This window comes from Panicum hallii, chromosome 2 (assembly GCF_002211085.1).
Source record: "Panicum hallii strain FIL2 chromosome 2, PHallii_v3.1, whole genome shotgun sequence".
Lineage (NCBI taxonomy): Eukaryota > Viridiplantae > Streptophyta > Magnoliopsida > Poales > Poaceae > Panicum > Panicum hallii.
This window is the reverse complement of record NC_038043.1, coordinates 5,005,173-5,017,413: the sequence shown is the minus strand read 5'-3', so window position 1 is coordinate 5,017,413 and position 12,241 is coordinate 5,005,173. Positions and strand designations below refer to the sequence as shown.

General features: G+C 40.8%; 1 protein-coding gene across 4 annotated transcripts; it reads left to right on the top strand.

Annotated features, from left to right (window-relative positions):
* Nucleotides 1-356: 356 nt before the first annotated feature.
* LOC112880072 (splicing factor 3B subunit 3) lies at nucleotides 357-10,551 on the top strand. 4 transcript variants are annotated; one of them, XM_025944543.1, is made up of 15 exons: nucleotides 357-744; nucleotides 1,315-1,449; nucleotides 1,563-1,642; nucleotides 2,277-2,360; nucleotides 3,081-3,186; nucleotides 3,298-3,449; nucleotides 3,545-5,456; nucleotides 6,306-6,616; nucleotides 7,359-7,677; nucleotides 8,279-8,434; nucleotides 8,532-8,670; nucleotides 8,907-8,983; nucleotides 9,165-9,286; nucleotides 9,743-9,851; nucleotides 9,930-10,551. In XM_025944543.1, the coding sequence occupies exons 1-15, from the start codon at nucleotides 529-531 to the stop codon at nucleotides 10,101-10,103; spliced, it is 4,092 nt and encodes a 1,363-aa protein (XP_025800328.1). In that variant the 5' UTR covers nucleotides 357-528; the 3' UTR covers nucleotides 10,104-10,551. The 4 variants fall into 4 exon arrangements, with proteins under 4 accessions (XP_025800328.1, XP_025800329.1, XP_025800330.1 ...); XM_025944544.1 differs by having other exon boundaries at nucleotides 362-744; nucleotides 7,362-7,677; XM_025944545.1 differs by lacking the exons at nucleotides 357-744; nucleotides 1,315-1,449 and having other exon boundaries at nucleotides 1,560-1,642; nucleotides 3,267-3,449.
* Nucleotides 10,552-12,241: the final 1,690 nt, after the last annotated feature.

Genomic DNA, 12,241 nt, shown 5'->3' with positions numbered 1-12,241 from the left:
ACTCTTCCGTCCGCAGTTGGTAAACAATTTCAAGTTGGCATTTTTGGACATTTGGCCCCAATTGAGGTGGTTGGCTCAATCAAGGATAAAATTAAATTTCATTTTCAACTTCAAATGCACAAATGCAGGGACAATGAAAACCCCAAGGAAACATATACACACGCACCAAAAAAAAATGAAGTGCTCCTCCTCCCTCCCGAAAACGGGTTACCTCAGAATACGCCAAAACCACTACGGTCACGTAATACCGCTTCAACAGATTTCTATAAAACCCAATAAACTGCCACTGACTAGTGGGCCCCACCAGCGCCGTGCTCCTCGCGCTGCCCCCCTCTCTTCGCTGTCGGTTCATCGGCTTCGCTAGGCGCCGCTGGATCCACCACCAGTTTAACTTGGCCTCGTCCCCCTCCCTCCCCTCCGTCCCACCAGCTGACCAGCGAGGCAAGCACGTGGCCGAATCAGCCGGCCAAACCCTAACCCTACCCCTTTCTCTCGCCCCGTCGCGAGGCCTCCCGAGGCTGCGGGCGGATGGAGGCCTCCACCGCCGACGCCGGTGGCGCCTCCGCCTCGTCGGCGGCGGCGTCCTCCTCCTCGGGCCCCTCCACCTCCGCGTCCGCGTCCGTGTCCGCCGACGCTGGCGCCACCCACTACCTCGCCAAGCGGGTGCTCCGGGGCAGCGCCGTGCTCCACGTCGCCGAGGGGTGCTTCCGCTCGCCCGACTCCGCCGACGTCGTCCTCGCCAAGGTCTGCTTCGCTCCCTCCCACTCCCGCAGGATTGCCGAGTCGTGTGCAGGGAGAATTTCGAGACGGGGAGTGTCTCCTTTTATGATTTCGTTTGCGGTCTGCTATGTGTTAGACTGTTAGTGGAGCGTAGGTGTTCTATGTCGCTGATTGTTGGGATGGTTTTCGGGAAGTGAGTATTCGGAGCTCCGGATCATCCAGTTGGTCATGATAATGCCGGACATTAGGTTGTTTTAGCCTGCAGTTTCAGAAGCGGAATAGCTTGTAACGTTGTCACCATATGGCAGCTTTGTTCATCATGACCATTTTCTCGGTCAAATATTGTTGTTAGTGAAGTTTGAATTGGGATGGTGGATGCTTGGGAGACAACTTTACTATTGCATATGTAGGGTGAATTAATGAATATATCTGAACAGAGATGTCTGTCTTACAAGGAATGCCATGCCTATATTACGAAAATAGCATATCTACCAATCTTGGGTTACAACTTAAAACTCTGCAGGGTTGATTTTACATAATGCTGCTGTTTCTGGTTCATGTTTCTTGTTTCACCTAAACGGATTTCTGCTGCAGGAAACTTCACTAGAGCTGGTTGCTGTTGGTGATGATGGTGTTTTGAAGTCAATCTGCGAACAAGACATGTTTGGGATTGTAAAAGATATTGGTGTCTTGCAATGGCACTCTAGGCACATTGGTTTAATTCCACAGGTGCTGTATTTTCTCACAGACCATAATGTTTGGCAATGTTCTCTCGCACACATTCCTGTCTATGATTGGTTTCAAAAGTGAGGGATTAATTACTTGATAATTTTCTTTTCCAGATAGAACACAAGGATCTTCTGGTTGTGCTTTCTGATTCCGGAAAGCTTTCCCTTCTTTATTTTTGTCCTGAGATGCATAGGTTGGTGACTTAGTGCTATTCACCTCTATATATTTATGCCTTTTTTCCTCTGTTGGTTGGAGCTAGATGCATAATTCTAAGTAATTATGCTGCAAACGATTATCTAGTCCTATACTGGTTTAATGATTACACATGCAAAAAGTATCCATAGGCACTAGCGAAAATTGAAAAATGTTATGGAGTTACAGTTTAGGAACAAAACGTAACAAATCACTTGCAGTATCCAACCCTGGAGTTTAAAATTCCAATTGCAACCAGAACTTAGAAGTGTTCATTTGTTTTTTGTACAGTAATTCTTGGAAGAGTTGTTGCCACATGTCCTTGGAACTTTTGGATGCCAGTTCACCTAGACTTGCCTTATATACCCCATCTTTCCCATTTGCTTCTCTCTCACACCTCCCTCTTTCCTTTCGGATACATCCCTGTCTGCTTTGCTCTCTAAGGCATAAATGGGCAAGCCCAACACTGCTGTTGGGTCCAGTTGACATGTTTGTCCAGAGTGGAGCATACACACTTTCTTCGCTGCAATTCATTCTCTGCAACTCTAATCTCATATTGTTTGACAATGAACACAGTTTCTTGGATACCATGTCCACAATTCAAATAAGTATTGACAGATATCAATTTACTGTAGGTTCTTCGCAATTGCCAATATTGAGTTATCCAAACCAGGAAATCTGAGGCATCAGCTGGGAAGAGTTTTAGCTATAGATCGAGAGTAAGTGCAAGTTTCTCTACTGAGATTTTTTTATACACCAAGTTCTCTAATGCAACTAAACCTAGCTCCTATTAGTCAGTGATGTTTTTCTCTGTATTTGTGCTATGCATTTACTTGATCATCAATGTTATGCCATCCCTTGTCCTGAGCAAAAGTTGCATGCATAATTTAAGGCAGTATTCCCATCATCAGCATTTGCATCATTTTTGTAGCCGACCAGTTTCTAAGTAGAAATATTCTAAAGATTATTCCAGGTTTAATGGCATAACGAAAATTCATCTTTCCTGTCAGAAACTGTACATTTTGTTGATGTCTAATTATGCTGACTTGACAGCTGGTGCTTGTGTGAGGTTTGGAAAAAATTACAGTTATCACTAGTTATGTGCACATGCATGCAACAGGCTGCTTAGCAATTTATGTCAGTATCTTGTGTTAAGATACTGTCAAATTTTATCCAAGCATTTGAACCACATTAGATGGTGTTTGAATATGATTTGAGGTTTTATGTGGCTTGGGTTCAATGGATCATGACTAGCTACTAGTATTTCTTAATACATGCATCGCTTTTTCCTGGAAGCTTTTTCTGTAAAATAAGGTTTTAAGCCTTTACTATAAGTTTTTCTTTATTATCCCTTGATGCTTGGCAACATACAGAGCACCTAAAGTTAAGAGATTCTTATTCTGAAGTTTCTTAACCTTATCTGCATGTTCTCTTGTCAGATCTAGTTTTGTTGCTGTCAGTGCGTATGAGGATAAGTTTGCTCTTATACATATTTCAGTGTGCCAGAGTCCTCATGGTTCTGGCAGAGGTGCCATTTATGATAAGGTGAGTCATTGAATGTTGTTAGTGACTTTCTTGATTCATGTTTCTTATCACAGTCTAATATCTACATTATATTATTCCAGATTTTGAAGATCTTCCATGTCATAATTTCAGAAATATTTTTATCCACCAGAAAATGAAGAGGATGTAAGAACTGTAAGTGGTGCATCTAGGACCAGCATCCGAGGTACAATTTGGACCATGCGCTTCATATCGACATCCCAAGGTGAAGAATACTATCCAGTTCTGGCGATGATAATCAACAGGTTTGTTTGGTATTTCACATAGTTGATAACTAGCAATTTGTACCTTACTAATTTTCTGGCATTCGGTTTTAAGTATTGTATTTAATTAATTCCAGGAAGGGCTCTGATGTGAATGACTTGTCATTATTTGGACATGATTCCAGCAGCGGTGTTATCAGCCACATCTCTAGTTATTCAGAAATCGGACCATTGGCAATTGACATATCAGAAATTCCTGAAATGCTTGGCTTTGCACTTCTGTTTCGTGTTGGTGATGCTTTACTGTTGGATCTTAGAAACCCAAGGAATGTCTGTTGTATCCGAAGAATTAGCTTGACAACTAGCCTGATTGGAGAGCCAGTCACTGTTGAAGATTCCTGTCCAGGATTAGATGTTGATGACGATGTGGCTGCTTGTGCTTTGCTAGAATTGAGAGATTCTGCAAATAATATACTGAAGGATGATGGTTATATGGACATTGATGGTGTTGACAGCAGAGGTAGTGTGAAATCAAGGATCGTTTGCTCATGGAGCTGGGAACCACCTGACCCTATCAGACAAGGATGGGCAAGGCTTCTATTTTGCTTAGATGATGGAGAATTCCATATTTTGGAATTTACTTCTGATGTTGAAGGAGTCAAGTTGTACACCTTTGAGTATGTTGATAGGAGTTTGCCATGCAAACCTCTTCTGTGGATGAAAAATAGAATGATAATAGGATTTGTAGAGATGGGGGATGGTATGATCTTTAAACTTGGCCATCGTAGATTGTTTCTTAAAAGCACAATTCAGAATGTAGCACCAATATTGGATCTAGCAATTGCTGATTACCATGGTGAGAAACAGGATCAGATGTTTGCATGTTGTGGTATGTGCCCTGAGGGCTCTTTGCGAGTTTTACGGAACGGTGTCAATGTGGAGAAACTTCTGAGGACTGAGGCTATTTATCAGGGTGTTGCTGGATTGTGGACTTTGAGAATGAAGACAAATGATGCTTACCACTCTTTTCTTGTGTTATCATTTGTGGAGGAAACCAGAATATTGTCAGTAGGACTAAGTTTTAATGACATCAGTGATGCCGTGGGATTCCAGCCTGATGTTTGCACTTTGGCGTGTGGTTTGCTGGCTGATGGTTTGCTTGTGCAAATTCACAGTAAAGGTGTAAAGCTCTGTTTGCCTACAGTATATGCTCACCCTGAGGGTGCCCCTTTAACTTCTCCAATTTGCACCAACTGGTACCCTGATGTCACTATCAGTGTTGGTGCTGTAGGACATAATATTGTTGTTGTCGCTACATCAAATCCTTGTTGCCTATATGTCCTTGGAGTTAGATCATCTTCGTCTTACCAGTATGAATTGTATGAGAGACAACATGTTCAATTGCAATATGAAGTATCGTGCATATCTATCCCGCAAGAGGGATTGAGATCTGATAATGTAACATTGAGTGGTGGAGAGCATGATGATTTTTGTAACAATCCCTCAGCTAATGTTAATGTCCGCAAGTTTGCTGTTATCGGAACTCATAAACCTTCTGTGGAAATCATCTCCGTGGAACCTGGAGAAGCATTAAGGTTACTGACTATTGGGACTATATCAGTGAACAATGCGCTTGGTGCTCCTGTTAGTGGTTGTATACCTGAAAACGTGAGGTTTGTTGCGGCTGAGAGGTTTTACATCCTTGCAGGCTTGAGAAATGGAATGCTACTAAGATTTGAATCAGAAGCAAGTGAGCGTTATTTTCCTGGTTCCTTCTACAAGGACTCTTCTATCCCTTCTGTTACTGCATTCCTTCAGTTGATTTCGATACGGAGGATTGGAATTACTCCTGTATTCTTGGTACCAATACATGATTCAGCTAATGCTGATATCATTGTTCTCAGTGATAGGCCTTGGCTATTACATGCGGCCAGACATAGTCTGGCATATTCATCCATTTCGTTTCTTCCTGCTTCTCATGTGACACCAGTGTCATCTGTTGATTGCCCCAATGGTCTACTGTTTGTTGCTGACAGCTGTTTGCATTTGGTAAGTTACTGTGACTGGTAAAACATGCAAAAACAAAAAATATGCATACATCTTTCTTTCTTATAGGGCATACTGAGTAACTGGACTGGGAAACCATAGTAGAATGACTTGAATTAAATTGCATGGTAATAAATATCTGAATAAGTATGGTTGTAAAGGCTGGTTTCTGTTGCAACAAGCACATTGAATGCAAATTAGTTGAAGTATCAGACTAGAAATTATTACTGTTGATTGAGGTCGTCTAATATAGAATTTTGGTCAAAAGCACATACAACTAGATGCTCCAATGGAAAAATATAAGTGGAAGAGGAAATTATTCCTTCTCTCTTGTTTCCCTTCGTTCTTCTATTTATTCATATTCAGTAACAACAATTTGGCAATGGTGCATGCTTCAGTATTTCCTTTTGTTTTAACAGTTCACGTTGGGAGAATCTATGAATTCTAGAGTTTTCCTTGGATTTATGACCACCTGTATTGGCAGTGGCAGACCTCTTAGCTCTCCTAGTATTGTTGGAACCTGCAACTAGAGACCTTTGTTTTGGGCAATTGCCTTGTTGAATTATTGTTTCATGTTTCATTTAGAATGCTTAAGTAGCAGTGCATCAGTATCTCAGTGTATGTCATGTGAAGTATTTACTGGTACAACATCAAATGCATGGTTTTAGTTCAGAACTACTATTTGAGATACTACTCCAGTGATGTTTGTTTTATTTTGTTCTCACTATGTGTGTGCCTGTAGTGTTCTCACGCGTGTATGTTTCTATAAGTGTGTCCATGTATGTGTGTGCTTATCTGCTGTCATTTGCATTTCAGTTTTATTGGTTAAAAGTAATCCATCTTCTTTGTCAGGTTGAAATGGTTCATGGGAAGCGATTGAACGCACAAAAGTTTTCAATTGGGGGAACTCCAAGGAAAGTGCTATACCATAATGAAAGCAGAACACTGTTGGTACTAAGAACTGGGCTAAGTGGTGCATCATGTTCTTCGGATATTGTCCAAGTAGATCCACAAAATGGGGTATTGCTTTCCAGATATAAATGTGAACCTGGTGAAACAGCAAAGTGCATGCAAATTACAAAAATAGGAAGTGATCAAGTTTTAGTTGTTGGAACTAGTAGATCTGCTGGACGGCCAATGATGTCAAATGGTGAAGCAGAAAGGTTCACACCTGATCTATCGTTTCTGATAAATTGATACAGTTTTGACAGATGTCTATGATTCATTAGCAATACTTCTTATTTGACTTGCAAATTGCAATACATAACATTTTTGCTTGTGTGGAGTGTAACTGTTGAGGATATCTTTTACCTTTCAATCTAGACTCAGCGGTATGAAATAGCAAGGTTTTATTCATGAACTTCATACCATGGTACTAAATCAGTGTGATTCTTTGTTGGGCCAGAAACATTTCCTGAAGTTAGTTTGAGAATTTTTTTGTCTATTTTAGTTAGCATAATACTAAGTTCTATATAAAGGTTTCCAGAATTGTTAAGGATTTAGATTTCTGTAAGCGTCTGAAACTACAAACCATGTTGGTCTTATATTTTCTCATACGGAGCACACGAGTTATGGAGAATTAACTTGCATTTCTCACTGGAATTTTGTAATAATGCCACATACCATATTTAAACATTAAAGTCATGAACCTGCATTGTTACATTAGAGTACAAGTTGTAACTAGTGTGTCTGGGATCAATAGTAAATGTTTCTCGCTGTAGAAGTTGTAAACTGGAACTGGATGTTGAAACAATTATTGTTCTTCATCAGGTTTCTGACTTCATCACTCTGGAATCTAGATGTGTTTAAATAGCTATCTGTGATTCTTATTGATTTTTTTTCTCAATGATCATCCGTGATTTTAGTTGAATGAAGCTAAGACTGGCTATTCTTTATTGATAAAAGCAGTACCAAGGGGCGCCTGATTGTTTTAAGCTTGGAGGCCGTTGAAAGTCCACGTGAGAGCAGTTCATTTATTCCAACTTCTAGTTTTAATCCATCTTCACATTCTGGCTCTCCTTTCCACGAGATTATGGGATATACAACTGAAGAATTTTCTAGTAACAGTCTGTGCAGCAGTCCTGATGAGTTTTGCTGCAACCAGATTCAAGCTGAACAAATGGCAGGACATTTGAGGTCATTGTCTCATGCTACATTGAGTGGTGCAGTTCTTGCTGTGTACCCATATCTAGATCGTTATGTGCTGGCAGCTGCCGGTAATACGGTACGATATCTGCATGCAACTTTCACTATATTGTGTCAAAACTTTGTTAAAAGGAACTGAACTCTCTTGAGGCAAATTATTTAAAAGGAAATTAGTAACACAGCATAGAAGCAAAATTGGGGATAACATCTCAGTCAACATTTATCTTGGAGAATAAGGATCTTGTGTGTAGAATGATGTCCTTGTCTTCATGATCTTTGGAGAGTATCAGAAGAATGTGTGCTGTAATAGATGAGTGCATGTGTTGGGAGTCTTGTAGAGATCTGTAGCTTAGTTCCTTAATGCAATAATACGCAGTTCTCCTGCATGTTGGGGGGGGGGGGGGGGGGGAGAAGGATTGCGGCTTAGCATCTGGAGTTGGGAAGATGTAAAAAAAGTATCTATGTCATTTTAGAAAGTTTGGAAGGAATATCAAAAGGAGTGTTACTCACCAGGAGAAACAGTGACTGTTATGTCATTTGACTATCTTTGTTCCTTTGTGATGCTATTTCTCATTTTCATTTCTTTTGTGGTGCTAAACATTTTCTTTGTGCCTTGATTGGTTGACTGCACTTGCTTATGTGAGCTAACATTTGTTCCTTTTCTTTCTCGATCTTGACAGATTTATGTATTTGGTTTTGCAAATGAAAATCCCCATAGGATGAAAAAATGTGCTGTTGGTAGAACAAGGTTTACAATAACTTGTTTGAAGACATTTGCATCACGGATTGCAGTTGGTGATTGCCGTGATGGTGTTCTATTCTATTCTTATAATGAGGTGATTCAATGACACATTCCTTATGGTTTTGTTATGTCATAGGGCTCTCTCTATTGTTAGTTCTAATCCGGGCTCCTCATTTATTGATTATTATCAGAGTCTTAGGAAATTGGAATTGATATATTCTGATCCTGCTCAAAGATTGGTGGGTGATATTGCACTTTTAAATTGTGAGACAGCTGTGGTATCAGATCGGCGTGGGAGCATATCTGTATTATCTTCCACAAGATTGGAAGGTAGGCACTAGGCACTTGGTGTAATGTTGATGCTACCCTTTTCTTTCTTCAATGGAATATTGAAATTACGTTTGTTGGCTTGTTCATAGTATTCCTGTTCAACTAGCATATATCCTGTGTTTAGTTGCATTTCTTTTAATTTTGTCTCTCAACATCTATTCACTATTTACAGTTGAAAGTTGCCTTTTAATGAAAGTACGTTTTTGTCTACTCATTTTTTAAAAACTTCTTTGCAGTTTCAGAAAGTCCACAGAAGAACTTAGCCGTAAATTGTTCATTTTATATGGGTGAAACAGCTATGAGCATTCAGAAGGCAAGTATTTTGTTGTTTCATAGATTGTTGATCTATTGCTTTGTGATTCACTACACTTGCTTTTTTGTACCAGTCCCTTGGAAAAATTCTCATCGTCCACTGCTTCCATGTTTCATATTTGAGAAATTTGTGGTTGATCCTATTTAGAACTAATGTAACTTATGCTTATGATTTATTGTAGGCTGCATTCAGGTATCGGCTTCCAATTGATGATGATACTGACCCGGTGCTTGAGTCTGCTTATGACTGTATTGTGGCAAGTACCTTGCTGGGGAGTCTCTTTGTCATGATTCCACTTACAAGGTATCTCAAGATACAAAACATTCCCATGCTTACCCTAATATCTGACATTTCAGTAACTCGCCCTAGACCATAAGACATGGATCTTAAGTGCATAAATTTTGCTAGGATAGATTTAAAGTATGAAGATCTATATTATAGCAGTACAATCTATATCTTTGCAATTCCCACTCTTAACCCATGTGGTTTACAGGCATATAATTCTGTCTAAATTTCTCTGGTTTCTAGCTCATGATCTTTTCCTGTCTTTTTATATGGGATAAAAAGAAAACTCATCAGGAATGAGAGCAAGAAAAGTTTATATCAACAATCATTTGTAAATTATTCCATTTACAGTTCATGCCCTGAGTTATTGTGATTTGCCATTTATAGACAAGAAACTACACTCATTTCATCTACAGCTATATGGGAGTTTGAATGTATGATACAGTTTCTGAAATGCATAAGTTGATACTGCAGTGAGGAGCATCGGCTGTTGCAAGATGTCCAAGAAAGACTCTCAGTACACCCGTTGACTGCACCGGTCTTGGGAAATGACCATGCAGAATTTCGTCAGCGCGGTATCCCGGTAAGATGTCACCATTATATCAGTAACTTTACCTAATACAGAAGTTTGTTTTCCTATTGCTTACCTTGTGATTTGCAGTCAGGAGTACCTCCCATTCTTGATGGCGATATGCTTGTGCAATTTTTGGAGCTCACTGGTGAACAGCAGCAAGCCATCCTTGCACATGCTTTGCCAGGGAAAGGGCCACGCAGGCCTGTCTCAGTCTTCGAGGTCTTGCGAACATTGGAGCGTGTTCACTATGCACTCAACTGAGGGTTTCTCCAAGCAAACTTGGTTGGCCTTGGCATTTTGAGATGGTCACAGCTGAGGGTTGATTAACCTTCACAGCTTTAGGCGGATGATTCCGATCTTTGGTTGCTAAAATGGGTGCCAGGATACTATCAGAATGTGCGGATGGTGATGCAACTGGAGCATAATAGTGAAAAACTCATAATGTGGTGCCTTGTTTGTGACTAGGCGAGTATCTTGTGGAGGCACCAGATTCATCGAAAGCCTTGTATGTACATAGGCAGCGCATGTTTGGAGAAAGGGCGTCGGCTTTGGTGGACTGTTGTATGGTGCCTCCTGACTAGAAATGCTATTCTTTTCGTTTGTTTCCTAGATAATGCAAGTTTCTCTGTAGGACTGTTGCCTGCTGGGCCAGTAGGTCGGATGTTGCATGAGAAGTAAGGAATAAAATGCATTAGCCATTACCTGCACAGGAAGTGAAGCGGATATTCACTTTGGGCCCATTTGGATGACACTGGTTAGTGCAACTGCGAGGGATGTAATATTCCTTAATGGGGACTTAGAAACTAGTGCTAGCTGCCTATTAATGAGATAACTAAAATGGTTTTATAGCATTAAGTAATTACCTAAGGGCCTGTTTGGTTGCTGGGCTAAGGCCAGCCTGGCTTAGTTTTCTGGCCTGGGCAGCCTAAGACTGGTTTGTTTGGCTGGCGTCTTTGCAACCGGTGAGCCGTCCGTCTTCTCACCTCCTCTCTTCTCCATCGGAGGCGCGTATTCCTACCACCTCTCTCCCCACCAGTCGGCAGGCTATCTATCTCATGAGTTTCTTTTCTCGATCGGCGGCACGGGTGATTCCCCAATCGATTTGACGCAAAAGCAAGCAATATGCTTTGTCGTGTTCCCTCTGAATCAAGCTGCAACGCCAGCACACTCTGCTCCTCCCCAATTGCCAGTACCCAGCTTCTCTCCCAAATCGACAAGCACGAGTGCAATCCAGTCCGTTCAAGCATGTGGTTCCGCTCTTCCTCCCTGCCTTGGCACCCAGCTCCGCGCGAGGTGCCGCTGCGGAGATGGTCACCACCGCGGCGGAGCAAGTCGTGGGCGCGGCAGCGGCGAGCAGCTGAGGGCTAGTTTTTTACCCTCAATCAGCAGTGGCATCTATATCTTACCCTCTTCTTTTAATATAAAGGGTGGAACCTATTTATCAGTGGATAGGGAGCTCCCTGAAGACCCTTCAGAGAGTGGAAGAAAAAATTTGAAGGTCTCCCCGAAATAGGAGCCTTAATAGAGGATTTGCTCGAGTATGTTTTTTATTCCACACTTCAAATTTAAGATGAAAGTTTATTTAGAGGGTCCGCTGGAGTTGCTCTGGTACATCTAATTCTAACTTCTAGCGGAGTCAGGCTAGAGGGACCTTGCTGCATTAGATAGGTCTGGGTTAGGTGCTTGGGCAGGCAACCAAACGCCACGAGGCTGCATCACGCAAGCCTGTCCAGGCCTAAACCAGGGAACCAAACACACCCTATGACGTTATGCAAGTAGAGTTGAGAGAGCAGGATAGGAGAAGGTAGGGAATACGGAAAGGAGAGAGAAAATAGACATAGTTACATAAATCAACCGTACTTCATAGAACTTACTATTTCATAGAACTTCCTATTGATAAATGGTAAAATAGCTATTTTAGTTTATCAACTTTATCCTATCGGTAAATTCATCCTTAAACTATCAAATCGGCCTATCTAATTTTCTCAAATTTTATTTTTGATCAAACTTATCCTTATGCAAGTGTAGTTCTCCAAATTAACACTGAAACTAATATAAAAGATCCAATTTATCCTTGCCTCCTACTTCCCCTTAACTTTTTAGAAACGCTAACCTAAACTTACATACTCAAGTGTTAGAATTTATATGCAGATTGTCTAATTTGAATAGCTAGAATTCAAGTTCTAAAAACAGATGATTCAAGTTACTCCATTGATCTGGAAATTACAAGCTCAAGTAAATTTTGCAATAATACATTGATGAAAATTGAGGAGGGAAGGAAGAAGCTAAAGGTAAAAGGAATATTTCGCATTATTCTTATGTTAATATGGGGAGTCACGTTACGATAAGGATAAGTTTGAAAAAAAAATAAAAGTTAAGGGATTAGATTGGTCTGGTCA

Coding starts and splice junctions, on each gene's coding strand:
- LOC112880072 (XM_025944543.1), top strand. CDS start 529: ATGGAGGCCTCCACCGCCGACGCCGGTGGCGCCTCCGCCTCGTCGGCG. Junction 1,450..1,562: donor ACATTGGTTTAATTCCACAG/GTGCTGTATTTT, acceptor TTTCTTTTCCAG/ATAGAACACAAGGATCTTCT. Junction 6,617..7,358: donor TCAAATGGTGAAGCAGAAAG/GTTCACACCTGA, acceptor TATTGATAAAAG/CAGTACCAAGGGGCGCCTGA.